This window comes from Ambystoma mexicanum, chromosome 12, assembly GCF_040938575.1.
Source record: "Ambystoma mexicanum isolate Mex_15411 chromosome 12, UKY_AmexF1_1, whole genome shotgun sequence".
In the NCBI taxonomy this organism is placed as follows: domain Eukaryota; kingdom Metazoa; phylum Chordata; class Amphibia; order Caudata; family Ambystomatidae; genus Ambystoma; species Ambystoma mexicanum.
This window is the reverse complement of record NC_090936.1, coordinates 468,431,789-468,448,068: the sequence shown is the minus strand read 5'-3', so window position 1 is coordinate 468,448,068 and position 16,280 is coordinate 468,431,789. Positions and strand designations below refer to the sequence as shown.

Below are 16,280 nucleotides of genomic sequence, written 5' to 3'. Positions count from 1 at the left end.
CCGACCACACCTTCACAGGGGAGGTATGCAGCTCCCAGCGGGGTGAAGCAAGGACCGCCAAGAACTCAGCAACCCAAGGGCACGGCTCCTACGCCTCCAGACCCTTCCCCTGCTTGGGAGGACAGGTTCTTCGAAATGTTCCTTAGCCACATGAAGTCACCGCAGATTGGCAACTTCCTCAGTGGGGCCATCAAGGACATGCTACGCCCAGCACCACCTCAGGCTCTGACGGTGTTGCAGACCCCAGTACCGGTTCAACCCTTGGTTCCCGCACTCACACCAGTCATGCAGGCTCTGACTCCGGCACAGCCTCTGCAACATCCCCCGGCACTGCCAGTCAGCACGCCACAGCTGCCAACACCCAGCACGCCTCCATCAGCTTCGGACCTGTAGGACACAGCGGGCAACACAGACGACGAGGAGGAACAGGATACTCCTTAATCAGCTAAGGCGGGTTGTAGCAGAACACCTGGGGATTTCGCAGCCTCAAGTCGAGCAAACTGAGGCAGGGTTTCTGGCTGAAGTGCTGACCATTCAACTTGCAACAAGAACTAGCATCCCTCTGCAAAAGGATGTAGAATCCCTTGCCAAAAAGGGATGGGTGAAGCTGCACGCAAAGCAGCCTACCAATAAACACCTGGATGCCAAGTATAGGCAGGCAGAAGTGGACTCCCTCATTCTGTCGGTGCACCCTCAACCGCATTCATCAGCTATGGCTGCAGCCTCCCTTTACTCCAAGCCAAAGTCTTTGTCAGCTGCTCTGTCAGCGCTCCTTGGGAAGGAGGAAAAGCTGTTGGAATCATACGGCAAAAAGATGTACTATTGTTTTTGATGATCACATCTTTACAACACATACAAAACAAATAAAATTACATCAGTTCATTCAAAACAAAGCAACAAAAATAAACGTACATATTAAAAATAAGCTGCTTATTACATTGCATTTCCAACATTTGTGGCTTCGAGGGGATTTCATCACCCTGTTTTCAGAACGGTTGACAATCGGACGCAACCATGTCAATACATCACTCATTTTTATGAGACAGTATGGCACTGTAGCCCAACTTTGTTTTAGATATTCAGAAAAGACATCTGTACATTTACCTCCAAACAGATGGGCAATCTCATCAGGTGGTATGATACTCTTAGTTCACTCTCCTTGATACTGGTAGTCATATCACCCTTACCTCATCTAGATCACCTGCTTCCCTATTTTGGCAACTTTCCCATGAACCAAGATTGGCCTCTACAATTTTGAGAAAGTGGAATAAGGCCATCAACAAGGATTTACTGTACCCTTCCATACATTGTCGCCAAAGCATGTGAGAAGTATATCCTGATTCTTTTGTGTCATACTGGCTCAAGTACTTGAGCCTAGGTTGTAGAAAAACGGCACAGTGGATTGTCAGATGCTTCAATGTTTCAGATTCAGTATCTGATCTACAAGATCTGCATCGAATGTCTATTGGTACACCAGTGAGGTTTTTTCCAGTTTTTCGTCCTCAGTTTAGTTGCAAAAAGATTAAATCTAAAACGCATAAATATCCTCACTTTGTTACAAGAGACCTGAATGATGTAAGAAAGTTGAGGTTTTTGCTTATGTCTAAACTTAGCATATTTGCTATAAGACCCATAAGTGCCTATCATGTCTGATGTAGCTGCCCAGTCCCATTGGAAGAGTTTTTTCTTTACGATCTGAGGACATGTTATCAAATCCCCAGGCTGCATAGCAAATGCGTTGAGAGTCAATTTCAACTGGTTATAAAAAGCTGTCAAAGAATTCGGATTCCCATTAGCTATCATTGCTGCCAAATCCTCATATAGACACTTCCGTGGGGGCTGTAACATTTTTGCTAGGTTCATCAACCTTCTCCACACTAGCCTATATGCTAGTGATGACAGGCAGAGTTCATGAATAATTATCGCGTTTGGGAGGCTGGTAGGTAAAGGCAATACCTTCTTCCAAATCATGCCTTGAATCACATTAAGGACAGCCGTGATAGGTAGAATACAAAGATCGAGACCATAAAGAGTCGTGGCTTCCACCTTCAACCTCTAGAAGTCAATCAGAGGTAATAGCGAAAACCTACATAATTTCTGTGCAATTACCTTCATCTGTGCGATCAAAGGGAGAATTTTGATGGTAATACCATTTTGCCATTTCAAAACCGAGTTGGTGTTAGACAGGTTATAACCTATACATATCATACCAAATGAGCGCTGTATAGGGATGGTGTCTAAAACCCATTTGTAAGAAACAATATTTCTCTTGTTCGTGAAGACCAAGATATTTGACTTGGCAGGATTTGGAGCAAGGTTATGTTTTACACAAAATTCCGAAAAATAGTTTAAAAAATAAATGTGTAGCCCAAACGGTGTGTGGTCAAACAAGATCACATCGGCAAAGGCAAGCCAACTTATATGTAATGCACCTAGTTTGACCGCAAACATGTCAGCATTAGTCCAGAGGGAATCTATATCTGCAAGATATATGTTAAACAATATGGCAGCAAAATTACACCCTTGTTTAACACCTATATGTGTAGATATGGGATCAGTTAGTAGCCCTGAATTATCAATAATTACTCTATAATTCGTGCCATTAGGGAGCGAGGCAATTAAAGAAATTATGTGTGCAGTAATCTGGAAATCTTGCATTTCTTTTGCACAAGATTCCCCTTATAACACTATCAAAGGCACATGATAAAGTAGGGCCACATAAATAGGCCACTTTTTTGATTGTTCGGCAGATGTTAAGAGATGTGCTAATATTGTGGCATTCAACTGCATACCCATTGCCTTCCTAAATCCTGGCTGGTACCGTGAAAAAATTTGTTTAGAAGAGATAACTTGGTACAGTTTGTTGAGCACTAGAGATGCGAAAACTTTCGCTGCCACATCCAAGAATGCTATAGGGCGGAAATTTGCCGGATTGTCAATAGGTCCCTTTTTGTGTAGATGAATGATAATAGCTGTTAACCACGAAGTAGGAAACGCCTTGTGCTTGAAGATATGATCAAAGCGATGCTTTAAGAGTCCAGCCCAAAATTTCGGGTCATCTTTCAATACACATGGGGGAATCCCATCCGGCCCTGCTGCCTTAGAGATTTTTCAACTTCTTAACTACTGCAATTATGTCCTCAACACTTCATGGACAATGCGAGGGCACAAGTGCAGGTTAAGAAAGTAATTTACTAGAAATGAACCTCTGTGGCAGCGCATATTTCTTTTTAAAATACTCTGTCCAAGTCTGACTAACTGCAGATTGTAGCGCAGCCGTTGTGGTAAATGATTTACTCTAATGCCACACTCCATCTGCACCAGGCCAATGCTGATGCTATGCTGGCAGCAGTGAATCAGAAGCTATGGAGGGAGATTGCAGACGTCCTCTGAGAGCTCCCCGAACAGAGTTAGGCGCGCTTCAAGGCCGGATTATATATAGATATCATGGAGTCTACAGTGGCTCACATCGACACAGCAGGTAGAGCAATCTGTTTCACCACCAATATGAGGACGACAGCTGGGCTCAAGGCGACCAAGTTTAACCCCGATGTGCAGGAGCGCATTCTAGACCCGCCATTTGAAGAGGGAAATGGGGGGGTTACTGTTCCACTTGACCACAGACAAAGTACTTGACGAAAAGAACAGCAGCTCTCGGAGAGCTAAATCCCTGTCAATCCTGTCCAAGTCAGCGCCCAAGGCCTATAGGCAGAGTCACCAGCGCTCGGTTAGAGCACGTACCTTCCCTGGCTTCAGGAACTTTCAGGAGCAACGCGCCAGACAGCCAGACCATTCTCCTAGTGAGCACAGGCACAAGCAGCACAAATCCTCTCATGAGGGTTTTTTCCAGTCCCCCTCCCAGGCACCAATCTCAGAGGGTAAAACGCTGTGACAAAGTTGTCCAGATCCATGATTCTCTGGTGGGGGGGGGGGGAGGCTTGCCCTGCACTTCCGTTCATGGCAGGCAAGGTTCGCTCACCCATGGATCCTTTCTGTAATCTCCACGGGCTTCCGCCTGCCATTCCCTCTTCCCTTCACTCCCACAGATTGGGACGGCAACTCTTTTGGCAGAAATTCTCTCGCTCATCACAAGTCAGGCGGAAGTTCCAGTTTCTCTTCGAGGCAAGGGCCTCTGATCCCGTCATTCAGAAGAAGAACCAGACTGGCCTGAGAAATGTTCTAGACCTTGCTTCCTTGAACCTTTCCCTACTCCTATAAAAGTTCAATATGGTTACTCCATCTCTTATTCCAGACACTCTGTGTGGGGGAGATTGGATGTGCTCCCTGGATCTGAAGGATGCTTATCCGCATGTCCCCATTTGGGAGCCCATCGCTCCTTTCTGAGGTTCAGGATCATGGGCTTTCATGTTCAGTAAATCTCCCTCCCCGTTGGCTTCAACTCAGCCCCAAGGATATTTACGAGGTTAATGAACTCGGTAGCAGCCCTGCGCAAGGCAGAGCCACTACCTTTAGCCATACCTCTGCGACTGGAGGCAGTACGTCGCACAGCTTCACCACTCATGCACATGCTATATGATCTGAGGTTCTCTATCAACCTGAAGAAGTCGCAGTTACTCCCCACTCAGTTCTTAACATTCCTGGGGGCTGATTTGGGATACGGGCAGAGAGAATGTTCCCCTCAACAGACAAGATCACAGTGATCAAGAAGGCCAGTAGACCAGTGACATCAGCATGGTGGTACCAGCACCTGCTCGGAATAATGGTAGCTTGTCTCCTGGCTGTGCCACACACAAGATTCAAAATTAGGAGGCTGCAACTGCATTTCTCACCATCTTGGAATGAGGAGACTGGCTCCAATGCAGCCCTAGTCAGTATACCACAGCACCTACACCCAGACCTGGAGTGGTGGAATGCAGAGACCAACCTAGTAGCGGGCAGACCGTTGAGGCAGCCTTCTCCGGAGATCACCATTACCACAGACCCGTCCCTAGAGGGATGGGGGGGGGGCTACGCTGGCCAAACAGTGTCCATGGCATATGGTCACAGCTGGAACACATCTGGCTCAAGATGATGGCCATCTGGCTTGCTCAAAGCGTTCCTCCCCATTATCAGCAGCAAGTCTGTCTGCATACAGACAGCTAGCTCCACCTGTATGTATTACATCAACAAGCTGGGAGGTACCAGGTCCCCTCCGCTCTGCAGGATGTCCATCAACATTTGGGAGTGGGCACTGTTGAACAGCATTTATTTGTCATCCGTTCATCGTCCGGGGGCATCCAACTCAGAAGCGGACAGGCTCAGCAGGCTGGGGATCAACAACTACGAGTGGTAGTTGAACAAGGAGGTCCTGAGGGGGGATCTTCGACAGGTGGGGTCACCCTCAGGTAGACCTATTTGTGACCGTGAGCGACAGGAGATGCTATCAGTTGGCTTCATGGCTGGGACAAAGCAGAGGATCGCTGGGGGATGCTTTGCAGATTCCGTGGAAAGATATAAATGCATACGCCTTTCTCCAGCATGGGGTCTGGCATGGATTCACATGCTCATGAATATTCCCCGTCGTCAGGCTGGGAATCCTCGGTAAAGAAAAAACCAGTATCAGTTTCGTTTCTGATCTGTCTTTCGTAGTAATAACCAATCACTGGTCTCTGCGTCATACTGACCACAGCCAATGACTGCCCTCTACCTAAGCACCGCCTCTGGCAGCCATCTTCAGATTTTTACCGCACGTTCATGTGTTGGGATCCTCGTGCTATTGCTCTCGAGCGTTAGTGCTATTTTTTCGCGCTTTTTCACAAAAACTTCGATTCTTTCGGTCAAAAGAGCCTCAAGCTTCACCGATCCTACATCCGATCAACGGGGACCCGTGTCGGATTCATCTGTGCCCCTCAAGGGTGAAGATTTCGTCGAGCTACACTTCGGAGGACTCCAGAAGCTTCTCAGGCCCGGTCTCGGAGATGGCCCAGGAGAAGGGAAGCTCGACGCCCGGAAAGCTGTTCAGGGCCTGCCCTGGATGCCAGCTGCAGAACGTCTTCAAGGAGGACGAACACTCTTTCTGCCTTTACTGCCTTCATGGGGACAAGACGCACGTGGAGAAGGACTGTGCGTTTTGCGGCAACATGTCGGAACGGACCATGAAGGACCGCCATCAACGTCTCGCCAGCTGGCTGGAGGGTAAGAGCCCGTCTGGCGAGAAGAAGAAGAAATCTGAGCGGTCTTCTAAGACCTTTGAGGGCGCCCCGGCGACGGGGGCCCAACATAAGGCCAAGCACCGCGAGTCCGCTGGCACCGGGAGCGCCGAACGGTCGGGCTCTACGGGCGCCAGGCAGGGCGCACCCTCCCCGGCGCCATCAACCACGAGCCAACGCTCTGGGTCGGGTAAGAGGAAGGCCGAGCACCCGGCGAAGCTCCTGGAGAGACCCCGGTCGAGCTCTAAGGCAGAGGAGGAGCGTGGCAGTGCCCCCTCCCTCAAGGATAAGGCGGTGAGCGCACCTAAGGTGGTGAAGGCCTTGATCCATTCGACCAAGCCCTCTATCGAAACGGTCGCGGCGGCCCTGGCCCAGCCTGTGGAGGCTGCACCAGTGGTGGCGGCCTCGGGGCCCAGAATCTCCCTGCCTCCTCGGAGGGAGTCTTCTTTCGTGCCCATCGATAGGACCCCCGTGAAACCCTCCGTGGGGAAGAAGGGGGGGCAGGGCGTCGTCGTAGATTCGGCCTCAACCTCAGAAGAGGAACTGATCGAGGTCTTAAGCCACGGCCTAGGCGTGGAACAAGACCAGCCCGTCGGAATGGGCCCCGACGCAGGTGACGACGACGACATCGTCGAGGATACCGACGGGGCCCCTGCTCGCCCGTCGGATTCCCCTCTGCCAGCGCCGCAAGACAACTCAGCGGCCATTTTGTTGGCTATACAGTCCTTATGCTCCGAGATAAGGACGAGACTACCGTTACCGACGGAGGAACCTCTCCCGTCGGGGGATCCAGAACCGGGACCTTCTGGTGTTCCCCCTACCAAGAAAAGAAGGATCCATCCACCGCCTCCTTTTCAACCGTCGCGCCCCGTCCAGCCCTCCTCCCCGTCCACCCGAGGGGATGATACGGGGACTGACACGGCAGCGACGGGTACGGACGACGAGGCATACGACGAGGATTTTCCGTCGTCGCCTCCCACCAGGGCTTCTCCGCCCGACGAGATTGGATCGTTCCACTCAATGATCGCCAGGGCATCCGAGCTTTTCCAACTCTGCCCTGAGGAGAAGAAAAAGGAAGGCTTCCTTTACCAACGGCGCGAGACCAAGAGGAAGACGGTCCTCGCAGTGCCTCTGTTGGACGACATTTGGGATGAGGGCCTTTCCCTCCTCAAGAACCCTTCCACGACGCCAGCGAAAAGAGACCGGTACGAGAAAAAGTACCGGGTCCCGGACTCGGCCCCCCTATGCCTCCGGGCGCAGCCTACCCCGGACTCCGTCGTCTCCGCGGCAGCCAGGAAGAAAGCGGGGGGGGGTGCGGCCTCCACGTCGACTTCCCCGCCGTACGGCGAGGGAAAGAAATTGGATGCCATGGGACGCAGAGTCATCACGTCGGCGGCGACGACGATTAAAGCGGCCAACGCCTTGGCTATCGTGGCCCGCTACGACAGGGAACTCTGGTACAAGATAGCTCCCCTGCTGGATTTTCTGCCGGACGACAAGAGGGCGGAGGCCCTTGAGATCCTGCAGGAAGGTGAGGTGGCCTCGGACCACGCCATCACCGTGGCGACGGACATCGCCGACACTGGGTTCCGCCAGATGGGCAACGGCGTTTGCCTTCGACGTCGCGGATGGCTCAAGGCTACGGACTTTCGGCAGGACGTCCAGACCAGGGTCCTGGACATGCCCTTCGACGGGAACAACCTGTTTGGGAAGACAGTGGACGATTCCCTTCAGGCCATCAAGGCGGATACTGAGACGGCCCGGGCCCTTGGAGTACTGCAGCAACGGCGGACGCCCTTTCGGAGCGGCGGAGGCAAGGGCGCCTCCAAAGGTTCCGGCGGCGGTTTCGCTTCCTCCGTCAAGCGGCCCGCTCGTCGTCGCAAGAGGCCTACAGAGGACGAGGCAAGTCTGGCGGCCCCCGCCGTCGTCGCCAAGGAGGCCAAGGCGGCAAGGCCGCGTCCAAGCAGGATTGAACCGGCCGTGGGGTCGGGCCCCCACCGAAGCACCCCGGTGGGAGGCCGGCTGGCGGGCTTCGTCAGCGTGTGGGAGTCCATCTCCACCGACCGTTGGGTGCTGGACGCCCTGGCCCGGGGCCACGCGCTCGAGTTTCAAAGAAGGTGCCCGCGCGTCCCCCCCGTGGCCAGGAAAGAACTTCACGTCCCTCAACTTCTCCTGGAGGTAAAGGCGATGCTCAGAAAGGGCGCCATCGAACTCGTCCCAAAGAGGCTTCGGGGCTCCGGAGTCTACTCGCGTTACTTCCTCGTGAAGAAGAAGACGGGAGGATGGCGCCCCATCCTGGACCTGCGACGCCTGAACAAGTTCATCAAGGCGCAGAAGTTCCGGATGGTCACCCTCCAGCACGTCCTGGGTCAGCTGGAGGAAGGAGACTTCCTATCGTCGTTGGATTTGGAGGATGCCTACTTCCACATTCCCATCCTAAAGGGGCACCGAAAATTCCTCAGATTCGTGGTCCAAGGGCGTCATTACCAGTTCAAAGCCCTTCCCTTCGGACTGCGGTCGGCACCCAGGGTTTTCACCAAGTGCCTCGCACCGGTGGCGGCGCAGCTGCGCCGCGAGGGGATTCACGTCTACCCCTACCTGGACGACTGGCTCATCCGCGCCAAGACGAGGGAGCTCGCCGTGGTCCACACGGCAAGGACCGTCCAACTCCTCACGGACCTGGGATTCTCCGTGAACTACGCCAAATCCCACCTGGTGCCCGCGCAAGTCGCACTGTTTCTGGGAGCGAGGCTCGACACAGTGTCCCTTCTGGCCTCCCCGTCGGAGGAGAGGACCAGGACCATCTTGGGCAAGGTGCAACGGATGTTGGTGGCCGACGCGGCCAAGGTGAGGTCCATCAAGTCCCTCCTCGGGATGATGTCTTCCTGCATCTACCTCATTCCCATGTGCAGGCTCCGGATGCGCCCGTTGCAAGAGTTCCTGGATGCGCGCTGGATCCAGACGACGGGCAGCTTCGAGGAAAGGATCAAGCTCGACGAGAGTTTCCGACGAGCGATACGGTGGTGGGGCACCCGCGCGCATCTGACGGCGGGCATGGACTTCCAGACCCCAGCCCACCAGGTGACTGTGACCACGGATGCCTCCCTAGAAGGGTGGGGAGCGCACACCGAAAATCTGCACGCAAGGGGACTTTGGCTCCCGACGGAGAAGTCCCTGCATATCAACGTCCTGGAGCTCCGTGCAGTGTTTTGGGCCCTCAGGTCCTTCCTTCCGTCCCTCAAGGGCAAGGTGGTGAGGATCTTCACCGACAACACCACCACCATGTTTTACATCAGGAAACAGGGCGGAACCAGGTCCCCAGCGCTGTCCAAGGAGGCGCAGGACCTGTGGCATTGGGCCGTCGCCCAAGGGATTCTTCTGGTGCCGTTTCATCTGGCAGGGATAAAAAACACCATCGCCGACTCACTCAGCAGGGAGCTGCGCTCGTGCCACGAGTGGGAACTACGGCAGGATCTGGTGGATCGCCTCTTCCGACGGTGGGGCACACCCCAGATCGACCTGTTCGCGACGGCGACGAACACCAAGTGCCGGAGGTTCGCCAGCAGGTTTCCCCAGACGAGGAGCAGGGGCGATGCTTTCTCGTTCCCCTGGGAGGGCCTGTTCCTCTACGCGTTCCCTCCCTTGCCTCTGCTAATCCGGCTCGTCAACCAGCTCAAGAGGTCACGGTGCAGGATGATCCTCGTCGCACCTGCGTGGCCGAGGCAGATATGGTTCCCGGACCTTCTGGACTTGTCGGCGTCCCCGCCAATCAAGCTGCCGGCGGACGCGGATCTACTCTCCAGGGAAGGAGGCGCCATCCTCCACCACGACCCGAAGTCGCTGAACTTGCAGGCCTGGCTCCTGCAGCGTTAGAGTTTGGAGGATACGACATACCGGCCGATTGCAGAGAGGTTCTTGCAAAGGCCAGGGCGTCCTCGACTCTTAAATGCTACGGACACAAATGGAAGAGGTTCTCTGTCTGGTGCCACGCACAGAAGATTAACCCTCTACGGATTACGGCTCCCCAAGTGCTGCCGTACCTGCTGACGCTGGCCAAAGCTGGTCTGGCACACGCGTCCATCAAGATTCATCTTGCTGCGATCTCCCGATACACCAGAACCACGGGCCGGACGTCCTTGTGGTCTCATCGTCTGGTGAAAGAGTTCATGAAGGGACTGTTCAGATCGTTCCCGCCGGTGAAGGCTCCGGCCCCGGCGTGGGAGCTCAACGTGGTACTGACCAAACTCATGGGACCTCCGTTCGAGCCTCTGCACTCGGCCCCGTTGAAGTTTCTATCGTGGAAAACAGCTTTTCTCGTGGCCATCACCTCCGCACGACGAGTGGGAGAGATCCAGGCCCTTTCTTGCAAGGCCCCGTACTTGACTTTCCACGACACGAGGGTAGTGCTCAGGACGCACCCCTCCTTCATGCCCAAGGTACCGTCGGACTTTCATCTCAACGAACCCTTGGTGTTACCTGTGTTCTTCCCGTCGCCTTCGTCGCCGGCTGAGAGGACTTTGCACTCGCTGGATGTAGCTAGAGCGCTGAAGTTCTACGTGGACCGCACGAAAGGTTTTCGGAAGACGTCACAACTCTTTGTGAACTTTGGACCTGTCAATCAGGGGAAGGCTCTCTCGAAGGCTTCCATCTCCAGATGGCTCTCCGGCTGTATCATGTACTGTCACCGGTTGGCAAACCGACCGCTGCCTGGCCGTCCGAGAGCCCATTCCACCAGAGCGATCGCAGCTACCACGGCGTTCCTATCTGGTGTGCCCCTGCTGGACATATGCAGGGCTGCTACGTGGAGGTCGACGCACACCTTCACGAAATTCTACTGCGTCGACCGGGATTCCAGGGAGGAGTCCAGGGTCGGCCAAGCAGTGCTGCGCAACCTGTTCGCCTGAGGTGAGCCTGGTGAGGAGGTAAGATGCTTAATGTTGAGTTGATGTGATGCTTAATGTTGAGCCTTTGCCACCTCCCGTGGTTGTGCATGTGTGTACTGCTATGTATTCTTTATTCATGAGCATGTGAATCCATGCCAGACCCCATGCTGGAGAAGGAACAAGTTACTTACCTGTAACTGTTGTTCTCCAGCATGGGTCTGGCATGGATTCACATGCGAACCCTCCCGCCTACCCCTCTGCGGCTCTTCACTTGGTCATACTGCCACTTCACGTGCTTCCAAATCTGAAGATGGCTGCCAGAGGCGGTGCTTAGGTAGAGGGCAGTCATTGGCTGTGGTCAGTATGACGCAGAGACCAGTGATTGGTTATTACTACGAAAGACAGATCAGAAACGAAACTGATACTGGTTTTTTCTTTACCGAGGATTCCCAGCCTGACGACGGGGAATATTCATGAGCATGTGAATCCATGCCAGACCCATGCTGGAGAACAACAGTTACAGGTAAGTAACTTGTTCCTTCCCCCAACTCTTCTGATTCACAGGGTCATCTGCAAGGTTGTGGAGTCACGGGGCCTTCGTCTCATCCTGATTGCCGTGTGGTGGCCGGCAAGACCTTGGTTCTCTGAACTTCTCTGATTGTCGGATCAGCCCCCAGTACACCTCTGGTTGGGACCATCCCACGTACTATCTCAGCAGGGAGGCACAGTGGTTCACCCCACTCTGCAGATGTTAGCCCAGGCACCTCGGTTCCTGAACAGATCACTCTGAAGCATCTGCACTTGTCACAGGACAACCTGGCTCTCATGCAAGGAGCAAGAAGCAACTCCACCAGTAGTCAATAAAGGAACAAGTGGACAAGGTTTTGTCACTGGGCCAAAACCAACACGAATGACCCCCTGACGTGTTCACTGGACGATTTCCTATCCTTCTCAGTGCATCTGGCCCCCTCAGGTGCGCAGGTAGACACCTGTTGTAGGTATCTGGCGGGCATAGGGGCATACAACAACTCGCAACATTTTCTCCTCCACCATTCCGGTGGTTAAAAGGGATTTGGCAGGTCTGACCTGATTATATCCTCCTTTGAAACGTCCTCATCCGGTATGGGACCTTAACTTCGTACTGGGCGCCCTGGGTCACAAATCCTTCGAGCCCATGGTGTCAGCAGACATCAGGCTGGTTACCATCAAGACTGCCCTACTAGTTGGCCATACATCAGCATGCCAGACCAGCGAAATTCAGGCCCTGGTGGCTTCAGAGCCATATACAACTTTTCACCGGGATTGGTGCTCTGGACGCACCCTGCTTTTCTCTCCAAAGTCGTTTCCTCCTTCCACATTAACGAGGAGATAGTACTCCCAACATACTTTGCAGATCCAAAAGATAAGTCTCAAAAGGTATTGCACTGTCTGGATGTCAGGCATGCTCTAAGATTTTACCTGGACAGGACGAACAGCTTCTGTAAATCGGATGCGTTGTTCATCACTTTTAGCGGGTCAAAACCAGGCTGTCAAGCCTCCAAGGCCTCCATAGCAAGGTGGATGGTGATGGCCATCAAGGAGGTGCATGAGGGGCTGCACAAGCCTTTGCCATCAAACATGCACTCCCACGCCATCAGAGCGAAGGCCACAGCTGTGGCTTTTCAAAGACCAGTCCCATGGCAGACGATCAACAAAGCGGCTACTTGGGCTTCCCCATCGTCCTTTTGCAAGCACTACTGCTTGGATGGCAGCGCCATGTTGGACGCAGCATTTGGCCAGGTAGTTTTGAAGAACTTGTTTTCTTAGAGGGGCAACTCTCCTCCCAGGGCTGCATTCAGTTGTAATCGCCCTTACAAGTATGGAGGAATGGGGACGGGACGTAGGAGTAATTATAAGTCACTGACCGTAGTGACTAACGTACTCCTAGTCCATAGTTCCCTTTCCTCCATACGTCCCACCACCCCCCCCCTAATAAACCTGTGTCATTAGGCAATTGTAATATTGTCGACGCATCAAAGGGGACTGCGGAGTGGCACCAGTGGGTGGACTCAGGGGAGCGCATGCTCCCTGGACCGCGCCCCCGCGCGCATCTAAATTTAAAGGGAAGACAGTTTTGTCTGGTGAAAAAGGTTCAGTTTCCCGTCCCTAGCAAGGAACGCCCGTACAGTATGCAGGAAAGGGGACTATGGACTTAGGAGTACGTTAGACACTACGGTGAGTAGCTTCTAATGACTTCCCCCACTGAATTCAAACTGCTTTCCCTGTTTCCCTCTGCCAGTGTGCTCACAGATTGTATGTGCCTTTGGGCTCCATGGTAGGTACATTTGGCAATACGGTTGCAGCCCAACATCATTGCTACTGCTTGCCATGCTATTTTCCTTCGTGTTCTAGTTCCTCTCTTCTGTCATGAGCTCGGTGCACGCTAACAATATAAAATGAAAAGCAAATAATCAGTATTACATTGTGGATTGGGATGGGATACCACTTATTTTATGGCTTCATATATAACCCAGTTGTTTGTCTGGAGAGACTGAACGTCAAGAATAATGAAATAACTACGGTGAGTAACTTTAAAAATGTTTACGTTGTCTGTTTATTCAAATGGCTTCTAATTTGTAATTATTTCAGGAGCTTATTTGATGAGATTTCTGTAGTAGTTGGTTCATACATGGCTGAGACTTTAGTTAAGGGGATGTTGCAATAGAGCTATGTCATCAATAAAGCTTCACTATTTTTCTCAAATCTGTCTTGCAGCCAGAATCTGAAGTAGCCAGTGCTGGGTTGAAATTGGAAGCCTACTTTGAGGAGCTGCTTTTAAACATGTACCCGGAAAAGAAATTTCCTTCACAAGGACTCTACAATGTTGATGGCCGATTTAGTGATGATTCAGATGATGAATTTGTAGTACCTCGAAAAAAGCGCTTCAAAGGAGAGGACCGTCCATTTTTGAAATGAGTCTAAAGGCAATATGTACTTGTCAAAATGAACTTTTTATAAATATATATATATATAAAAATAAAACTGTTTTCTTTGGAAGTATGCTCCAAATAACTTTTACTTGTGGGTTTTATGCTGGCACAACTCATTTCACTGTCAGTCTCCTCGAAACCCCACACCGAATCCACTGTGAATGGAAATGCAACCTGGAATTGGACCGAAATGATCCCTTCCACCTCAAGGAAGGACTACCAAATTACATCTTTACCTTCTATCATTGTGCTAAAATTGCTTCATTGAAAGGAGGAGAGTTTTTACAAGCATCTGTTTAAAGCTGGAGACATTTGAAATATGAATTTAAAGCTATAATGCCACTGGACTAAATCTTTTACGCAAAGCACGTGGATTCCCGACTGATCGTTAATTGCTGTGTGCATTTCGTAACCAGCCCCACCTTCAATTCTGTGTATGTTTCTTTTCCCATCTGACTTTAAGTAACAAATTGTTCTATTGTTGTCTAAGACCTCTGATATTTAGGTAGTTACTCTGAAAAAACTGGTTGTGTTTGAATCTTTACAAGATCAAGAAGGTGAGTGGGGATGGAATTTGAATATACTGTATTCAAAATACAGGAGGAATGAAACTGAGAATCCTTTCATTTGCCTGTCAGTTGTTTTTCATTTTTGGTTCCCAGATATCCCTTTTTTGTCTGCTCTTGGTCACCGCAGTACTTAACTCATTGGCAATACGTTTACATTCTGAGACTACCGAGTTCACCTTTGAGTGGAGTCATCCTATAATTACAGGAGACTGATAGTTAACTTTTAGATTCTACAACAAAGGAGTCTTCCTAGATTTGCAGCATATGGATATTCATTCCTCACCATCATGCAAGACTGCACCAAAGAAGACATCTCCAATTAATATTTTTAACACTGCTTGTGTCACTCAATTTTTTTTTACTCGTTTTTTGAATTTGTATTTAAACCTATAAGGTGCTTTCTTTACCTCGTTCCTTTGATATGCCCCTTTTGATCATGTTATACTGGAACCTACTTTGTTTTAACTATGTTAAGTGCATTCTTAACTCTCTTGGGAATTATGGATTCTGGTTTCTAGCAGCGTTCAGTGCGAGATGATGTAATTTCCCCCACAAACATCCAAAATACCTGTTTTAATCTTACTATTGACCATGACCTTTGGTTATGAAGGCATTTTGTCGGTATAAAAACTAACATATGACTGAGGCACTCTGGCCCACATACACGATTACCAGATTTCTCTAACAGAAATATATTTGTCAACTCTATAAGGGATGGTTAACAATTTAGTGGCACAATCCCACAGCAGCCTATTTATGTACTGCCTGAGGTGATGAATTTTCTGTTTCGCCCAGATAATTCGTCTGAAGGACCCATTGTAGAAATGTTATTACTAGTTTAATCTACCTGTGTATATTGTCATGAGACTAATTCCCTCTCATGTAAGTGGAAAAATGGATCACATTTTTTAAACTTTATTTCACCTTGCTCAAAGATGCAACAACAAATACAAAGCCAATTAAAACACTGGGTTACAGGGCCCTAAAATATTACAATTGCCTAATCTAAGGAATCCAAACTCCAATGGTCCACCATACTTTGTCTGTTACAGCAAAACTTAATTTGGCCTGTGTGCACCTGCACCACCAGCGGCAGATCAAGGTTGACATTTTAACTTGTGAGATATAGTGGTACATTGAAGCCTGGATAAAGAACAAATAGATACGTCTGAGAAACAAGCAGATGCTGACGGATCACATACTTTAGACACCCCTGATTAAGGGCAGGTTTTTGACTACTTTGAATGGTGCTGGAGGCACAAAATAAGAGTGCCTTATACCCTTTGTATTGGTGAAGGCATGCTCTTTCTCAAGAATAGCTGAAATGTATGCTGCAAATATCAGTGTACTAATGAAATGTGCCTTCATGACCACAAATAGTACATTGCTAGACTATCTAAGGTAATGTGCCACTACATAATGGAAACAAGGCACTTGGGATAAAGGCAGTTGAGGATCCGAAACACACGTTGACTTAACCTTTGTTCATTTGATACCTGCCAGGATACAAGGAAGAGTGCTTTTCCAAAAGGAATTTAGGATGGTATCTCTTCCTGCTCTCCCAATCCCTCATTTGTGTGAGAGACCTCACTGCACTGCGCAGGACATTGGCCCCTATGTACTGCATGTGTTCCATTGCCACTAAGACGCTGTATTGCACCCAATGATCATTATATGTCTTAACCATCTGTGACTAGAGACCTGATGCAG

At 50.7% G+C, this 16,280-nt stretch overlaps 1 protein-coding gene across 1 annotated transcript in view; it reads left to right on the top strand.

The window, feature by feature from the left end:
• Positions 1-14,068, top strand: part of TRIM24 (tripartite motif containing 24) — a 1,617,419-nt gene extending 1,603,351 nt beyond the window's left edge. Inside the window, exon 18 of the mRNA XM_069628744.1 lies at positions 13,787-14,068. Coding sequence (XP_069484845.1) covers positions 13,787-13,987 — 201 coding nt within the window. The 3' untranslated portion in view covers positions 13,988-14,068. The remainder of the gene's footprint in view (positions 1-13,786) is intronic.
• Positions 14,069-16,280: the final 2,212 nt, after the last annotated feature.